This window comes from Carassius auratus, chromosome 50, assembly GCF_003368295.1.
Source record: "Carassius auratus strain Wakin chromosome 50, ASM336829v1, whole genome shotgun sequence".
NCBI lineage: Eukaryota > Metazoa > Chordata > Actinopteri > Cypriniformes > Cyprinidae > Carassius > Carassius auratus.
The window spans coordinates 13,900,526-13,920,634 of NC_039292.1; the positions used below are offsets into that span (position 1 = coordinate 13,900,526).

A 20,109-nucleotide genomic window follows, 5' to 3' on the forward strand; every position below is an offset into this window, starting at 1 on the left:
TGTACCTGCAGCTTTCTTAGGTTCCACTTCATGGCTCACAGGCACACACTTCTTGCATGATTCCCAGTTTCAGTCTGAATCACAGGAATCATTTGAGCTTGTGGATCCAGCCTTAGATTCTGAGATATGCCCACAAGTGTGTATAAATCTTGATGAAATGAAGTTCCCACGTTCACATGGAACTCTGAGAGATTCAGCAGATTCTCTAACTTTAGCTCTCTCATGAGAACAATAGCACGTCTGATTCACATTGCCAGTTCTTTCTCGAAAAGCTCAAAAGATGATGGTTGTAAACTCATTGGCTACTGGCTACTGGCAACTGTACGGTGAATTCCCGCGAAAAGTCAGTAGCCTTACTTTTGGACCGGGCTGCATGCCATAATAACTATGAGTCAGGAAAGGGTATTGATGAGCCATTCACAATGGAGCAATTAATAAAGCTAAGAAAACATCTCCAGGGAAAGATCGAATATGCTATGTGATGTTAAAACATCTAGGAGAAAGATCACTGTTAAAGTTGCTTGAGATATATAATAAAGTTTGGAAGGAGGGAAAATTACCAAGTAAATGGAAAGAAGCAGTAGTGATCAGGAAGCCTGGAAAAGATCCTACTAATCCCATAAATTATAGACCAATACTATAATTTATAACTTATGTAAGATAATGGAAAGAATGATAATGGAAAGATTGTCGTACGAACTGGAATCTAGAGGGGTCTTAAATAAGCTGTCAGAGTGGGTTTAGGAAGGGAAGAAGTACACTGGACTCTGTTTTAAGATTAGAGACTGAGATAAGAAAAGCTCAAGCAAATAAAGAGAGTGTAGTTTCTGTATTTTTTTTTATATAGAGAAGGCCTATGGTATGATGTGGAAGGAGGGTTTGCTAATCAAACTAAGTAAGTTAGCGGTAGACAGAGGTGGGTAGAGTACCCAAAAACTTTACTCAAGTAAAAGTAAAAGTAATTCTAGAAATATTTACTCAAGTAAAAGTAAAAGTACTAGTCTTGAATAGTTACTTGAGTAAGAGTAAAAGAGTATCGGATAAAAAATCTACTCAAGTAGTTAGTTACTAGTTACTTTGGGTCATATATACTGAGCCTTTTTTTATATAGATATATAGACAAAAAATGTATGTAATGTATGTGTGTGTGTATAAAATGTATATATTTCATCAGCCTTTAATCCAATTTATGTAATTTATTATAAAACCCTGTCTGTTTATTTAAGTAACAAATAGGTGTCATGCCATAACATATTTTTAATACTACTGACTTTATTTTAAATGTGAATTTAACATTGAAAGTTAATGTGATATAAATATTGCTACTAATCTTTCATTGTTCAGAAAGAGAGCAAATAACATTTACATTATTAAATATCATTTTCACTGACAGTCTAGATTTCATTCACTCTCAGAAACTACCATTAAAATCACTGAAACTGTTAACACTGTGAAATCAATATCTTAATTATAGATTCGTACACACATCTGCACTTTGTTGTTTCTGACGAGAGAATTCGGCAGAAAGAGGTATTCAGTAAGTGAGCGAGTGAAGGAAGCACCGGCATTTCAGCGATGACTCATCGGAACACCTCTGATTGGCCATTGCATTCAAAAGCTCAACAGAATCGTGTGTGATTGGTTAATGCGCAGCGCTGTAAAAACGCGTCTGTCTCTGGCTCAGCGCCAGCAAGCGATCACAGATCTGAATTTAGCAGCTGATGATATGACTTGCTGAACGTACTCTCACTGGTGTGATTGTATTAAAATTAATAAAATCTTAATCGGCTATTCTTTGTCTTTTGGAAGCTGCATTCAACCTGTTATAAGCCACACACGTACAACAAACTAATGTCACAGTGGTATCGTGTACTGTAATCGAATGTAGCCCAAGTTATTACCTGTTAAACAGTAGACAGCACACGCGTTCATCTAATAAGGATCTCCATCGCAAGCAAAGAATAGCCTTTGCAGATTAGCTTTCAATTCAGTGCAGTTCCATAGCCCCGTTTTCAACGCTGCTAGTTACAACTCTGAGTGAACCGCTTCAGAGCTCAGCGGAGTCAGCGCGTGCAGCATGGAACTGAACGACTCAATCAAACTGATTCATGAACCAATTCACTCGTTTGCCAATTGGTTTGATCAAGCCTTTGAACAGAGTTGACTCAAAAGAATGAATCATTCGCGAATGGGCATCGCTCATTGTCCAGAGAAAAGTAGACGGCCCGTTTGGAATAAACTGAAGCATTTATTGCATTAAGATAAAGTAACGAGAGGGGCGTCGCCCACAGTAACGAAGTAAAAGTACAGATTTTTCCCAAAAAATGTACTCAAGTAAGAGTATAAAGTACCCATCTTTAAATATACTCCGAAAAGTATTCGTTACCCCCGAAAAATTACTCAAGTAAATGTAACGAAGTAAATGTAACTCGTTACTACCCACCTCTGGCGGTAGAAGGGAGGGTGTTTAACTGGATCAAAGATTTTTATATTATTAGGAAGGTGCAGGATGAGATTGATAAGGTTGCAGAGTGTGGCTATTATTGGGGATTTAGATTTTCAACAGATAAGACAAAAACAGTCTTTTTCACTAGGAAAAGAATCCAAGAAGACAAGAAGTTAAGGTTATGTGGTAGAGAGATAGAACGGTTAAGCTCATTTACATTTTTGGGGGTGACATGAGACTCAAGATTAACATTCGCAGAGCACATTAGGAAAGTGGAGGGAAAGTGCAAGAAGGTAGTAAACATGATGAGATGTTTAACAGGAAAAGAATGGGGAGTTAGTTGCTCTTCACTTAAAAGAGTATATATGTGGCACTAAGAAAATCAGCATTGGCTTATGGTAGTATAGTGGTGGGAGCAGCGGCCAAGTCCCTGATCAAGAGATTGGAGGTGGTACAGACCCAAGCACTGAGAGTATGTTGCGGAGCTTTCAAAACATCATCGGCCCCAGCCTTACAATTAGAATTGGGTGGAATGCTCTTGGAGTTAAGAAGGGTACATTTGATGGTAAATTATTGGGTTAGTCTGAAAGGGCATAATGACACCCATTCCACAAAAGCAATATTGAAGGAATGCTGGGAGAATGGTTGAAATGTAAGGGAAAACTTTGGGAGGATTGGAAATAAAATATCTGAAGATTTAGATATAATTTATGTGAGATTAATTCCTACAGTAGTTTTCCCAGCATTAGCTCCATGGAAGATGATATGGCCAGAGGTTGACTGGTTTGTTCTAGAGGAAAAAAGGAAAGCGAGGGAGGAAATTAATGTAGTGAGTGTATTTAAGAATCGAGTAGGAGAAGAATATGGTAACTTTATTCAGATTTATACAGATGGTGCAAAGAATCCAGAGACAGAAGTTACAGGATTTGGAGTAGCAATACCAGGTCAACAAATTGGAATAAGTTGAAGAAAATCGGATAAGTTAGGGGTTTGCCCTGTAGAAATGTTGGCAGTATTGGAAGCATTGTGGTGGCTGGAAAAGATGGGTGTTTATATGCTCTGACTCGTCTTCAGTTTTAGTAAGTTTAAGATAGTTTATATCAAAAAGTAGACAATATATTCTGTGCGAAGTACTTCAGTTAAGCACAAATTTAGTCAGTAAGGGCAGTCAGGTCAAGTTTATGTGGGTTCCAGCTAGAGGTCTTCACGGGTCCAAAAATTTGTGCCCAACCCGACAGAGACCCGTAATATACTACACCAAACCGACCCGGACCTGTCTAATATTTCAAAAGCTGGCCCCGGACCCGTGTAGATTCGAGAAATGTCTACCCGGACCCGACCCGGACCCATATATTATTTGAAATCTGGACCCGAACCCGCCGGGAAGACACAGACCCGACTGGACCCGACGTTCACATACTGTATTCCATCTTAAATTGCTATTACAAGTCAATAAACCTGTTGCGAAGAATACAGCTTTTTGTCTTACCTAATTTAAAGAGCCGTAGTCTCTCTTCCTTGTACCTGACTGCCTGTGATGCATCCTCTCGTTATTCCAAGTCCAAGCTGAATCCACTCATTATTTCAGCTTCAAAAGTCCGCTTAATGTCACGGTGACGGATGACAAATGCTACTGTGCACATGTACATTCTGACTCGAGTTAATTCGCATAATAACTTAGACTGTTTGCCCTTTCGAACTATAATAACGATCACTCGTGCAATGCCATGGCCACTGACGTTATTTATTTACTATCATCTGATCTCTGTCTGTGCTCTTTGCTCTGCATTGAGTCTGAATCTGAACCACTAAAACTTTAAGATTAAACGGTTCATTTATAATATTATAAAAACGGGAGAAAATGTAAAACGCGGTTTGGCAGTCGAAGTGTCCCTCACTGGTTGCCATAGAAACATGAAATGCGCTTGAGACTGCACATGCGTGCTAGCCTAAAATGCAAAGCAACCTAAAATGCTTTAACGCAATTTGAGCGTAATAGAAAACATTCATGTGACAGTTCACCTCAGATTTTGTTGCTGATTTAAAATATATTAAATTTGAGTGTGTCAAGTCTGCAAGCATTAATACCGTGCATGCACTTGTATATTAACTCTGAGTCTACGAGCGAGAGAGAGCGAGAGAGAGAGAGGGACAAAGAGAGATCACTTTTTTTGGCTCACTCTTTTCTTTTCCTAATTTTACAAGTTGCAAGTTACAAAAAACACAAGTAGTCTTTGATCACGGGTGTTCTTCGAGTCCGATGACTCCGATCGGTGATCGCACAGGTATTACACACAATGTTAAACAGACCCGGGACCCGAGGTAATAGATTCGGACCCGACCCGGACCCGGCTGATGATTTAAAATATAGACCCGAACCCGTACGGGCCCGGGTCGGGTCCGGGGTCGACGGGTCTCGGGTGCACTGTGAAGACCTCTAGTTCCAGCACATGTGGGGATCAGGGGAAATGAGATGGCAGATAAACTAGCAAAAAGGGCATTATTAAGATACTATAGAATTATAAATTAGCCTTAGCAAAACAGCATGTACTAATAGAGTGTCAGAGATATCTAGAACAAAGAGGCAAATGAGTATTGACTTGAGGGAGATATAGGAGTACAGGAGCTCACTTTAAATAGTTTACTGAGTGGTAATAGTAGGGCACAGCTTAGAGTACTGATGACTTTTTTGAAGGAGACAGGGCTATATAGTAGGATTTGAGATAGGTATAGGGAAAGGAGGGATGTTATTTGATTGGATAAAAAAGGGTAAAGTAGAATTTGTATATAAAATAGGGTAAAGAAGAATTTGTAGGAATTGTTTAAAGTACATCACGCTAAGGTTGCTTTTAAGTAAGCAAAACGATGCTTTGAAAACATCTGTTCGCTGGAAGGGCAAGGAGTAGTAACAGGAGTAGTAACACATGAGACTCCAATGACTTGTAGCTTCGGAACTATTCTGAAGTTTACGCGCTCAGAAAACAAACAAGGTTGCCGAGGATATCTGTAATGCAAAAGTGCGGCAGCAAGTCATCATTGGTACTCCACTCTTTGTTGGGAATTTCATATGGATTCAAACTGTCAATAGTGCCAATTTTGTCCACATATCGGTCTCTGGCATCCCTATTTAGCATATCCTTATAAATCCCACAAACTTTCTATGATTTAAACATCTTTTTTTTTTCCCAACTCTGCTTCTTCTCGTTCAACTTGCTGTATGTTTACATTCGCGAGGCAATCAACATGGCCACCACATCCCAGAATGCAACGCGGCGCCCAAGCCCTATAGCATAGTTTTTTGTTAACCGTGATATAAATCAGATTGCCCCAGTGTTCATTAACAAACTGTGCCAGCCCTCCTCCTTTACTCTTACCCATCTCCGAATCACACCTGTCTGCTCGCACAAGATGAAAACAATCCAAGATTTAAGAATCCGGCGTTCTCTCATTCAAACAAGTCTCCATAAAACCAGACAGGAGGAGAAGCTCGCAGGCAATTAACTTAATATGGCGTACTGGCGTTACATTTTAAAATACTATACAAAATAATTAATCAGAATACTTACTCCTGCTCACTCACGCCAAAGAACTCCCCGCTCAAGCTCCCCGTCTCTGCAAGATTAACGATGGCAGTTTGCACGCACAGCTACTAGAAGATTTACATCTGTCAGACAGGTTGCTTATGTATCAGAAATGTAAGTGCTAAAAATAGCTAAAAATGGGCTTCACTTGTCTCAATTGAGTTCCAATGGGGTCGCTGTGTCCATTTCTTTTACTGTCTATGCATAAAACACATAAAACTGTACTCACGATACTGCCATTGCATCTTGGTTAGTGCCGACCGGACTTTTCCCATAATAATCAAAGGTAAAAATGGTTTATGTCCAGGGGTGCACATAAGTGGTCCGCAGGTCTGCATGCACGACCAAAATAAAAAATGCGTAATATAAATATGTTCTGACAGCGCATTTGCGTACCGACATGGTTGACAGATGTTAATGCACAATTACCATTTTAGATCACAAACTGTACAATATAAGTTTTATTTTCAACCTGAAAGCATAAATCTAGGCTATACTTACCGTTTCAAAGCACAATACAAAACTGTGACATTCATCCACTCGCTCTTTCATCATAGACAATAAAAGAAATCAGCAGCGCTGAATCCGGAAGCGGATTCACAATTACCATTTTAGATCACAAACTGTACAATATAAGTTTTATTTTCAACCTGAAAGCATAAATCTAGGCTATACTTACCGTTTCAAAGCACAATACAAAACTGTGACATTCATCCACTCGCTCTTTCATCATAGACAATAAAAGAAATCAGCAGCGCTGAATCCGGAAGCGGGTATACTTGCCGGCAACCCGCCAAAATAAAAGTCGGCTGATTTTAGGTTTGAATATGATGAAAACGATTTTGTTTATTTATTTTTAGACGCTTTTTTACAAAGCGACTTAAAATTGGGGAATACATAAAGAGATTCTTCTTAAAGAGGCAAACAAACAAAGTAGTAGTAAATATTAGCATTTTATTTTTAAGTTTATTTACTATAAAATAAATGCATTTCTATTTAATACTAGGACTGCTTTTTTTATAATATTATCACAAGCTATTATTTGGTTTATTTACCGTATTTTCCGGACTATAAGTTGCACTTTTTTTCATAGTTTGGCTGGTCCTGCGACTTATAGTCAGGTGTGACTTATTTATCAAAATTAATTTGACATGAACCAAGATAAATAATCTAAGAGACATGAACCAAGAGAAAACATTACCGTCTACAGCCGCGAGAGAGGGCGCTGTATGCTGCTGAGTGCTCCTGTAGTCTACACTGAGCAGCATAGAGCGCCCTCTCGCGGCTGTAGACAGTAATGTTTTCTCTTGGTTCTTGGTTCTAAATAAATGCGACTTATAGTCCAGTGCGACTTATATATGTTTTTTTCCTCGTCATGATGTATTTTTGGACTGATGGGACTTATACTCAGGTGCGACTTATAGTCCGAAAAATACGGTACTATTATTTAATAAATTTAAAAAAAAAAAAAACACGTTATAACATCACTGATCTGACTGCTGGAGTCTATTACACATTTATCATCACAGGCATCGCAGCAGACAAATCAACAGAAGGAGAATCAGTGGTTGCCTCTAAATATACTAGTATGTTTTCAACTTAAATGTTTCCTGATTCCCCTCGCTGGATATTCATATTGACAGATGCATTTCATGTATTTAAATCTTCACTTTGGTAAGTTTTCAATATTCACATATTAATCCCTATATGTCTGTCATTTTTACTCACAGAACCTGACATCATTATGAACCTGACAGCTGATGATATTACAGCATCCTCTGTTTTACTAAACTGGACTAAACCATATGGCCAAAGCTCTTGTTACCGTGTAGAATATGAAAATAACAATGTGACTACTGAAAATACCTCCATCAAAATAGATCATCTGACTCCTGGAGCACAGTACACATTCAGAGTGTTTGCAGTTGCAGCTGATCATGTGACCGAGGGGAGAGCCAATCAGATTTCACTGCACACCAGTAAGACTTCTGTTTGGATGTTTAATCTGAGTGAATCTTCTGAACTTTTACCCCTAACAGATTCTCACGTTCAGTTGCTTTAAGCAGAGATCAGTCTGCTTTTGTTTGTATCATTTTTGCATCTTTTTTAATTTCTCTTTCACCAGCATTAATTATTATTATTATTATTTTTTATTATTTTTTATTTTTTATTAATGCTAAATAACATAAGAACATTGTAAAGGAATTACATACAAATACACATGATAAAACAAATAAAACAAGGATTATAAAAATAAATAAATAAAACATTTTGACAAGCAAAGATTCACAAGAATACATACACTACCACAATTGATAAAATAACATATAAACATTAATATCAGGGAAATGCATGTATTTTCTTTTACCATTTCTTCATAATATTTTATAAATCTTAGGGATTTTTTTGTTGTTGTTGTTTATACAACATAATATAAGAGATTTTGATTAATTCACCTAAGTGATATTAATTCAGCTTTTAAATGGGATTTTTTTTGCTGTTTATATAACTACACTGAAATAAATTATTAATTGAATTTACTAAAAAATGTATGGCATGTGGTTGCAATCAATTTATTTTTGCTATATTTAAGTAAACTAATTTAGTTTATTAACTTTCTGCTAAATTTGTTTATTTAAATTGATTGCAACCACTTACCATAATTATTATTATTTTTATTTTTTTTTTAATTTATTTTATCATTTTTTTTTCAGTGTAAGAGATTAAAGTGATATTAATTCAGCTTTAAAATGAGGATAGGATGGAATATTATTTCCAAACTTTTGTTTATGAATAAAGAATTTGCCATATAAAATAAAGAAATTACCAATGTACTCTAGGGGTCTATTTTTATGATTAATATAATAAAATATAATGTATTTTAGATTGAAAGAATAAGTAACATTGGCAGAATCAAATATATATATATATATATATATATATATATATATATATATATATATATATATATATATATATATATATATATATATATGAGCCAAGGTCGGACCAAAATTGCCTAGATATAGGGCAATCATAAAACTGATGTGCAAATAACTCACATGAACTTTCAAAAAGCACATGAAATGTCAATGTCCAGATATTTAGAAATGTTTCAGTTTACAGGATATATTTTATGTAAAATTTTGAAATGTATTTCTTTAGCCTTATTGTAAATACAGTATTTTTCAGGTAAAAGCCAGCCACTTTTACAAAGATCTCCAATATAATTTCCTCTTGGATTTTTTTTTTTTTTTTAATTGAAAGATTTGACCTACATGACTATTGGTAAATTTTTTTGTCTAAAAAAATCAATTCCATCCAAGAACAAAGTAGATTGTATTGTGACTGTTCTCCTTGGATTATACAGTGGATATAGAAAGTATTCAGACCCCCTTAAGTTTTTCACTGTTTGTTATATTGCAGCCATTTGCTAAAATCGTTTAAGTTCATTTGTTTCCTCATTAATGTACACAAAGCACCCCATATTGACAGAAAAACACAGGATTGTTGACAATTTTGGAGATTTATTAAAAAAGAAAAACTGAAAAATCACATTGTCCTAAGTATTCAGACCCTTTGCTGTGACGCTCATATATTTAACTCAGGTGCTGTCCATTTCTTCTGATCATCCTTGAGATGGTTCTCCACCTTCATTTGAGTCCAGCTGTGTTTGATTATACTGACTGGACTTGATTAGGAAAGCCACACACCTGTCTATATAAGACCTTACAGCTCACAGAGCATGTCAGAGCAAATGAGAATCATGAGGTCAAAGGAACTGCCTGAAGAGCTCAGAGACAGAATTGTGGCAAGGCACAGATCTGGCCATGGTTACAAAAACATTTCTGCTGAGTTCCTAAGAGCACAGTGTCCTCCATAATACTTTAATGGAAGATGTTTGGGACGACCATAACCCTTCCTAGAGCTGGCCGTCTGGCCAAACTGAGCTATCGGGGGAGAAGAGCCTTGGTGAGAGAGGTAAAGTGGGGGTGTTTTAGCTGCGGGGACAGGACGACTGGTTACAATCGAGGGAAAGATGGTGGATGCGGCCAAGTACAGGGATACCCTGGACGAAAACCTTCTCCAGAGTGCTCAGGACCTCAGACTGGGCCGAAGGTTCACCTTCCAACAAGACAATGACCTTAAGAACACAGCTTAAAATTACGAAGGAGTGGCTTCACAACAACTCCGTGACTGTTCTTGAATGGCCCAGCCAGAGCCCTGATTTAAACCCAATTGAGCATCTCTGGAAAGACCTGAAAATGGCTGTCCACCAATGTTTACCATCCAACCTGACAGAACTGGAGAGGATCTGCAAGGTGGAATGGCAGAAGATCCCCAAATCCAGGTGTGAAAAACTTTTCATCTTTCCCAAAAAGACTCATGGCTGTATTGGATCAAAAGGGTGCTTCTACTGAGCAAAGGGTCTGAATACTTGGGACCATGTGATATTTCAGTTTTTCTTTTTTAATAAATGTGCAAAAATGTCAAATTCTGTGTTCCTGTCAATATGTGGTGCTGTGTGTACATTAATGAGGGGAAAAAAAAAGAACTTAAATGATTTAAGCACATGGCTGCAATATAGCAATATAACAGAGTGAAAAATTTAAGGGGGTCTGAATACTTTCGTTACCCACTGTATATAGCATGTCATTTAACAAGATGAATTAACCAAGGTGATATTGCTTTAACCACTGTATTAAACTCTTTTGGAGGAATTGGGAATTGTGGTAAGTCATAAATTGCTCATAAGTAAAAAGGTTACCCGAGTCATCAAATAAGGGGAGGATACTGTTAATATTATTTAGGAACCACCTGGGGATAAATACATATTTATTTCTAACAGTGATATCACAGTTATTCCATAACCGTGTATTATGAGGTGAAAAACAATGGACAGAACAGTTTCCAAGCAAGGAGACATTGCTGATAAAATCTGTACAAGGTAATGGGCAGCTTAGAAGATAAATAGTTGCAGTTTAAAATAAAGGAAAGGCTACCAATTTTTCCAAATATTTGGTTGTGGATCGAGTACCTAATGGATCTTGGATTGGCAAGACCTCTTTTAAGCCAATTTTAAACCTGTTTATCATGTCAGAAAAAAAATCACCTCCTTCCACTTTAAAATTAGAGCTCACCTCTTTTTTTTTTCATTTATGAGATTTCTTTTTCCAAATGAAATCAAAAAAAAAATATTGACTACTTTGGCAATTTTGTTCTCAAAAAATTAAGCTAAAATCATGTTTTTCTTCTTTGCTTACACAGAGCCAGCTTTGATCAGGGACCTCCTAGTGTCTGAAATCACAACATCATGTGTGTTTCTGACATGGGAAGAACCAACTGGATCTAGATCTTTCTTTAAAATCCAGTGGACTGATGATAAAACAACTGCAACTACTAACACTTCCTCCTATCTCATCACTGGTCTGACTTCTGGAGTCAGTTACACATTCTGCATCACTGCTGTGGCGGCAGATCAATCAACAGAAAGTGAATCTGTCTGTATCTCAGCATGGACCAGTAAGTAGAATTTCAAAAAATTTGTCCTTTGTTTATTTACTCTGAGTGTTTAACTTCTGACCCAAAAACAATTACTATTTTAAATAGGATGTGTTCTAACATTTTATGAGATTTTCTCATAAATTAGTAGTACATTTCTGAGATTTTAGCATTGCTTCCAACTGAATTTTGCTATATTAGTGGAAGGATGTACAATTACATATCATTGATGTACCTGTAATATTATAATATAAAGTAATATAATAATTTATAATAGCTTTGTTCTAACAGTTGCTTTAATTCGTTATGACTAATAATTTGCTGTTCTCTCCTCACACAGAGCCAGATATGATCAAGAATCTCAAAGTGACCGAAATCACAACATCGTCTGTGTTTCTGACATGGGATGAACCATTTGGAAATATATCTTTTTTAAAACTTAATTGGACTGATGAGAAAACATCTAATCATGTAACAACAAATAACACATGGTATAACATCACTGATTTGACTGCTGGAGTCAATTACACATTTATCATCACAGCTGTTGCAGCAGATAAATCAACAGAAGGAGAAGCAGTGGTTACCTCTAAATATACTAGTATGTTTTCAACTTAAATGTTTCCTGATTCCCCTCGCTGGATATTCATATTGACTGATGAATTTCATATATTTAAATCTTCATTGTTGGTCATTTTTACTCACAGAGCCTGACATCATTATGAACCTGACAGCTGATGATATTACAGCATCCTCTGTTTTACTAAACTGGACTAAACCATATGGCCAAAGCTCTCGTTACCGTGTAGAATATGAAAATAACAATGCGACTACTGAAAACACCTCCATCAAAATTTATCATCTGACTCCTGGAGCACAGTACACATTCAGAGTGTTTGCAGTTGCAGCTGATCATGTGACCAAGGGGAGAGACAATCAGATTTCACTGTATACCAGTAAGACCTCTGATTGGATGTTTAATCGAAATAAATCTTCTGGACCTTCAGTCTTCTCACATTTACTTGCTTATTGCAGAAAACTGTACAGCAACATCTTAAGCACCTAAAAATTCAAAGTGCTTTATGAATTCCTAATTGTATCAATCTCATGTTTTACATCCATCTCTCACGAGCATTTATGATTCGTCCTTCTCTCCTCACACAGAGCCAGATATGATCAAGAATCTCAAAGTGACCGAAATCACAACATCGTCTGTGTTTCTGACATGGGATGAACCATTTGGAAATATATCTTTTTTAAAACTTAATTGGACTGATGAGAAAACATCTAATCATGTAACAACAAATAACACATGGTATAACATCACTGATTTGACTGCTGGAGTCAATTACACATTTATCATCACAGCTGTTGCAACAGATAAATCAACAGAAGGAGAATCAGTGGTTACCTCTAAATATACTAGTATGTTTTCAACTTAAATGTTTTCTGATCTCTCTAGCTGGATATTCATATTGACTTGTGCCATTCATATATTTAAATCTTCACTATGTTAAGTTTTCAATATTCACATATTAATTCCTAAATGTCTGTCATTTTTACTCACAGAGCCTGACATTATTATGAACCTGACAGCTGATGATATTACAGCATCCTCTGTTTTACTAAACTGGACTAAACCATATGGCCAAAGCTCTTGTTACCATGTAGAATATGAAAATAACAATGTGACTACTGAAAACACATCCATCAAAATAGATCATCTGACTCCTGGAGCAAAGTACACATTCAGAGTGTTTGCAGTTGCAACTGATCATGTGACCAAGGGGAGAGCCAATAATATTTCACTGTACACCAGTAAGACCTCTGATATGATGTTTAATCTGAGTGAATCTTCTGGACCTTCAGTCTTCTCACATTTACTTGCTTATTGCAGAAAACGTCTCTAGGTTACGTATGTAACCCTAGTTCCTCGAGGGAATGAGACGCTGCGTTGAACAATGCTTTGGGAAACAGAGGAGCCTTCAGTCCCAGAGGAGCTGGATGAACTAACGAGAACCAAAGGGGACATTGTGATGTCTCTTGAGTCGCAAAAAGGTCAATATAGTTGAGTATGCGGATGCCCTGTATGCGCAGTGGGACCAGAGCTGCGTCTACACATTTTGTGAATGTGCAGGGTGAGAGTGCAAGGCCGAAGGGAAGTACTCGATATTGATAAGATTCGCCCCCGAAAGCGAACCTCAGAAACTTCCTGTGTTGTGGAAGGATGGATATGTGGAAGTATGCATCTTTGAGATCTATTGTGACAAACCAGTCCTCGGACCTGATCTGAGCTACAACATGCATGATTGTGAGCATTTTGAACTTCAATCTCATAACTGAACAATTTAAGACCCTCAAGTCTATAATCTGACGCAACCCCCTATCCTTCTTTGGAACTATGAAATATCGGCTGTAAAATCCAGACTCCCTGTCTTGAGGAGGGACCACCTGGATGTCCTCCTTCTCTAATAGGGTTTTCACTTCCTGTTCCATAACCAGACCCTGCCTGGGGCCGACTATCGTCGGGATGACCCCGTTGAATTTTGGCAGCCCAGTACAGAACTGAATACGGTAGCCTTTTTCTACTGTGTGCAGGACCCATTGAGATACATTTGGCAGTAGTTTCCACGCTGCTAAATAATCTACTAAGGGAATCAGTCTCTCAAGACTGACTTCTGGTGTAAGAGGCCCCCGCAGGGGCGGCGAGAGTCTCAGATACTGAGACCGATGCTCGCTGGGGACCGCTGCACCCTGGAACACTGGCAAGGTTGGCAGATCGGCCCCCAGAGTGCGCTGAGGTGAGACGGGCACCGTGTACTGCGGTGTGTACCGCTCTACCCCAGCAGAGGCTGCCCTCTGAAACCCTTTGGCGTCAGGGTTTCTTGGCCGAGGACTTCTTGGCTTCTATGACTGCCCTAAGATCTTGTTTAGGCTTAGAAGTCCTCGCTCTGTTTCTGGGCCTCGCGATACGAGGAGCTAGGGTGCGGCTGGGGCATCTCCTGCCCAGATGCTCTGAGAGAGCGACGAGGGAGGAACTTATGGAACGCCGCCACTTGTTTGCAGGCCTCCTGAAACTTGTCAACAACAGAATTGACTGCGTCGCCAAACAGGCCAGTCGGCTGGATCAGGGCGTCCATGAGGCAGACCCTGTCCCACTCTTTCATATCACACAGGGTCAACCATAAGTGCCTCTCCGCGGCCACCGTAGTTCGGGCGTGGAGGGAGAGATCAGCAGTCCTTCTTAGTTCTGAAATATCATGAGACTTGATATCCTCTCCCTCATCTAGCTCTTTAAGCAGGTCGGCTTGGTACGCCTGTAATACCGCCATGGTGTGCAGACACGCACCAGCCTGACCTGCAGCCGCATACCCTTTGCACACCAAAGCCGACCAAAGTGGCTTTGAGGGCAATGCCGGGGCCTTCAGAGACGATGCTGCGCTGGGGGACAGATAGCTCGTGAGCATTCATCGAGCTTGCTTCGCTGCGGTTCGGTCGTTTTTTTCGGCGGGCCACTCAATGCTTAATTTGGCCACCGCGAGTAACCACCTCCAAGAGCTCCTCATATTGCGGCGAATGGGGTGGCGAATCCGTGTTGACCGACTCCACAACGACCTCCTCGGAGGAAGAGAGGCGGATCGTCGATCCCTCTTCCTGGGTGAAAGGATCCGCTGAGCGTGCTTCCGACTCCAGGGATTGGGCGCCGGATCTGGCGGAAGTGGAAGGAGGTAGGGACTGGCCCGTCTCCATTCCCTCCACCAAATCCACTTGCGAACCCCACGAGTGCAGCCGCCGTTCTGCCTCGGCAGAAGCGGGACCAGAACCGCAGGGGAATGCTGTTGAAGGCCCCCTCCTCGAGGAGGGCCCTCCGGGAACGAAGCAGCCACACCAACATACGCTCACAGTGTGGACAGTCGGCCCCCTCGAGAGCCGACTCAGCGTGCTTCGCTCCCAGCTCCTTGTATCCCCACCTGTTATATATCGCAGGCAGGGAGGAACACACAACCTATAATGTGATTTGGAATCGTCATCACTATGCTTAGATTTCGCCCTGCTTTTCAGCATGACTTGGAGCTCTAACTGGACAGACAACAGTAAATAAGACTCACAAGACAAACAAGTGACATTCACACACAGAGCGCTTGCTGAAAGACGCAAAGCTGCGCGGCACGTTCTTTTATAGCTTCCTGGTCGCTTACGTCCCCCTGCCTGTGACGTCACGCTCTTCCATTGGACTGATTACACACAATATTCAGAGTCGCTCACGCTAAGCACGTTCCCCAAAGCATTGTTCGACGCAGCACAAGTTCCTGAAGAGGAACTGTACAGCAACATCTTAAGCACCTACAAATTCTACAAGTGCTTTATGAATTCCTAATTGTTTCAATCTCATTTTTTTACATCCATCTCTCACCAGCATTTATGATTCATCCTTCTCTCCTCACACAGAGCCAGATGTGATCAAGAATCTCAGAGTGTCTGAAATCAGAACATCATCTGTGTTTCTGACATGGGATGAACCATTTGGAAATAGATCTTTCTTTAAACTTAATTGGACCGATCAGAAATTTGACTTGATCAGAAATGCAATAGAAACTACTAACACTTCCTCCTATCTCATCTCTGGTCTGACTTCTGGAGTCAATTACACATTCTGCATCACTGCTGTGGCGGCAGATAAATCAACAGAAAGTGAATCTGTCTGTATCTCAGCATGGACCAGTAAGTAGACTTTCAAAACATTTGTTCTTTATGTACTCCATGAGCCTAACTTTGGACACACAAACAATTACTATTTTAAAATGGATATGTTAAATCATTTTTTTTTAGTTTTGCTTTTGATTAAATTTCTGAGATTTTAGCATTGCTGCCAAATGACTTTTGCTATATTAGTGGAAGGATGTACAATTACATCTCATTGATGTACCTGGAATATTATAATATAAAGTAATATAATAATTTATAATAGCATTGTTCTAACAGTTTCTTTAATTCGTTATGACTAATAATTTGCTGTTCTCTCCTCACACAGAGCCAGATATGATCAAGAATCTCAAAGTGACCGAAATCACAACATCGTCTGTGTTTCTGACATGGGATGAACCATTTGGAAATAGATCTTTATTTAAACTTAATTGGACTGATGAGAAAACATCTAATCATGTAACAACAAATAAAACATGGTATAACATCACTGATTTGACTGCTGGAGTCAATTACACATTTATCATCACAGCTGTTGCAGCAGATAAATCAACAGAAGGAGAATCAGTGGTTACCTCTAAATATACTAGTAAATATACTTCAGATTGACTTGTGCCTTTCATGTATTTATATCTTCACTATGGTAAGTTTTAAATATTAACATTTTAATTCCTAAATGTCTGTCATTTTTACTCACAGAACCTGACATCATTATGAACCTGACATCTGATCATATTACATCATCCTCTGTTTTACTAAATTGGACTAAACCATATGGCCAAAGCTCTTGTTACCGTGTAGAATATGAAAATAACAATGTGACTACTGAAAACACATCCATCAAAATAGATCATCTGACTCCTGGAGCAAAGTACACATTCAGAGTGTTTGCAGTTGCAGCTGATCATGTGACCGAGGGGAGAGGCAATCAGATTTCACTGTATACCAGTAAGACCTCTGATTGGATGTTTAATCTGAATAAATCTTCTGGACCTTCAGTCTTCTCACATTTACTTGCTTATTGCAGAAAACTGTACAGCAACATCTTACAAATTCTACAAGTGCTTTATGAATTCCTAATTGTATCAATCTCATGTTTTACATCCATCTCTCACCAGCATTTATGATTCGTCCTTCTCTCCCAACACAGAGCCAGATGTGATCAAGAATCTGAAAGTGACCAAAATCACAACATCATCTGTGTTTCTGACATGGGATGAACCATTTGGAAATAGATCTTTATTTAAACTTAATTGGACTGATGAGAAAACATCTAATCATGTAACAACCAATAACACATGGTATAACATCACTGATTTGACTGCTGGAGTCAATTACACATTTATCATCACGGCTGTTGCAGCAGATAAATCAACAGAAGGAGAATCAGTGGTTACCTCTAAATATACTAGTATGTTTTCAACTTAAATGTTTTCTGATCTCTCTAGCTGGATATTCATATTGACTTGTGCCATTCATATATTTAAATCTTCACTATGTTACATTTTCAATATTCACTTATTAATTCCTAAATGTCTGTCATTTTCACTCACAGAGCCTGACATCATTATGAACCTGACAGCTGATGATATTACAGCATCCTCTGTTTTACTAAACTGGATTAAACCATATGGCCAAAGCTCTTGTTACCGTGTAGAATATGAAAATAACAATGCGACTACTGAAAATACCTCCATCAAAATAGATCATCTGACTCCTGGAGCACAGTACAAATTCAGAGTTTTTGCAGTTGCAACTGATCATGTGACCGAAGGGAGAGCCAATCAGATTTCACTGTATACCAGTAAGACCTCTGATTGGATGTTTATCTGAATTAATCTTCTGGACCTTAAGTCATCTCACATTTATTTGCCTTTTTGCAGAAAATTTGGATATCACCTCAATAGACCAATCTACTTCGTGTGTAAACTAAACGAGCCAATGCACATTGGCATGCAATTATTGCATCCAGCTGCCGCTGATCACTGCATGAGTATAATAAGGCAGCAGGTGCAATTCATACCAGGTTTTCTCTGAGGTGCCAAGCTGATGACCCGGTGGCTCAGCGACGGTACAGCAACCATGGCGACAGGACAGCCAACAGTCTCTGTTCCCTCCTTCAGGGATCAAGGGTTACTATATGTAACCAAGACGTTCCCTTTCAATCGGTCACTCTCTTCACCACGTAGGTGACTGTCAAAATTGGGATCCCTACCAAACTGCCATGGGTGCTGCCCCTTCCATTGCCCTGTGCGAGCCGCCTGCGCCCCTATTAAGTGTAGGCCGGGGCTCGGAACAAGTAGTTCTACTCACCATTGTCAAAGCACTACCTCACTGGGTGAGATTGGATAACACTGGGAAAACGTACCCGTTCTGCTTGGAACAGGGACACTGTGGAAGTAATTTGAGTTGTTTAAAACCCTCTTGGGAACGCAGAAGTCTGCCGGGGAAACACAGGCTCTAAGGCTGTACCGTGGACTATACAGGTCCTTCTCAAAAAATTAGCATATTGTGATAAAAGTTCATTATTTTCCATAATGTAATGATAAAAATTAAACTTTCATATATTTTAGATTCATTGCACACCAACTGAAATATTTCAGGTCTTTTATTGTTTTAATACTGATGATTTTGGCATACAGCTCATGAAAACCCAAAATTCTCAAAACAATTGCATATTTCATCCGACCAATAAAAGAAAATTGTTTTTAATACAAAAAAGTGTCAACCTTCAAATAAATATGTTCAGTTATGCACTCAATACTTGGTACGGAATCCTCTTGCAGAAATGACTGCTTCAATGCACTGCATCCAGCTGCCTAGAGTGATGGAGGATCTCAACAGGGTCTACAGTACGGACACTCTGGAGTAGTTTTAGCAAGCCAACACTAACTGGGGCCTCTCAGTGCCACTACCCGTTTGAGGTGAGAACACAGGAGGATACCGGCTCTACACGCAGGCTACAAAACCTAGTGAACTTGTTAGGGGTAGCCCAGTCCTCAGCTCTACATATATCTAGGAGGATGCAACACTTCTAGTTGAGTGAGCACGCAACCTGAATGGGCAGGGCACACCCTGTGCCTGATAAGCCAGGGTTATGACATCCACAATCCAGTGGGCCATCCTCTGCTTAGAGATGGCATTCCTTATCCCTATCTCCGGATGAGACCGAGCAAAGCCAGGGCTAGGTCTGCCTTCTCCAGGGGAAATGCTTGCAGCTACACCACTAAGTCTAAAGGGTGTAGTGGGAACCTTGGGCATTCAATATTTCCTGGGTGTCTGCTGGCCCAAACTCTAGGCAGGAATCGTCTACTGAAAATGCATGCAGATCCCCTACCCTTTGGAGGCCAGTGCAAGCAGGAGCAGAGTTTTCAATGAAAGAAACTTTAGCTCAACTGACTGCAAAGGCTCAAATGGGCCTAGTTGTAGTGATTTTAGCACTAGTGTCAGGTCCCAAGAGGGTATAGAGAGGGGCTGGGAAGGATTTGAACTTATGACTACGTCATGCTTACCTAAAGACTTCCCATTCACGGGGTCATGGTATGCAGCAATAGCATCAACCTAGACTTTGAGGGTCTGCCCTTGCTGCAAAAAGGAAAGCACAACCGCAATCGGGCATCTTTGTGGGTTTTCTTGGTGAGAAGAACACCACTTGACAAAGAGGTTCCACTTCAAGGCGTGTGTCTCTTAGACGGTGCTCTTGCCGAAGTGATGGTGTTCACTACCTGCAGAGGTAGGTCACCTTGAGCCTCCGCGTCCTGACCAGGGACGAGACATGGAGTTTCCAAAGATCTGGACAAGGGTGCCATACAGTGCCCCGTCTCTAAGTCAGTAGATCCTTTCTAAGAAGAAATGACCATCGACCACCGATTAAGT

At 39.5% G+C, this 20,109-nt stretch overlaps 1 protein-coding gene across 4 annotated transcripts in view; it reads left to right on the plus strand.

The window, feature by feature from the left end:
- LOC113067096 (tenascin-X) overlaps window positions 1–20,109 on the plus strand; it is a 96,866-nt gene that overhangs the window by 58,153 nt on the left and 18,604 nt on the right. For 2 of the 4 annotated variants that reach the window (XM_026239350.1, XM_026239351.1), the window contains 11 exons: window positions 7,758–8,006; window positions 11,296–11,550; window positions 11,870–12,130; window positions 12,237–12,485; window positions 12,694–12,954; window positions 13,099–13,347; window positions 15,979–16,251; window positions 16,562–16,822; window positions 16,933–17,181; window positions 17,384–17,644; window positions 17,789–18,037. In XM_026239350.1, the coding sequence (XP_026095135.1) occupies window positions 7,758–8,006; window positions 11,296–11,550; window positions 11,870–12,130; window positions 12,237–12,485; window positions 12,694–12,954; window positions 13,099–13,347; window positions 15,979–16,251; window positions 16,562–16,822; window positions 16,933–17,181; window positions 17,384–17,644; window positions 17,789–18,037 (2,817 nt within the window). The remainder of the gene's footprint in view (window positions 1–7,757; window positions 8,007–11,295; window positions 11,551–11,869; window positions 12,131–12,236; window positions 12,486–12,693; window positions 12,955–13,098; window positions 13,348–15,978; window positions 16,252–16,561; window positions 16,823–16,932; window positions 17,182–17,383; window positions 17,645–17,788; window positions 18,038–20,109) is intronic. The other 2 variants (XM_026239352.1, XM_026239353.1) reach the window with 2 other exon arrangements.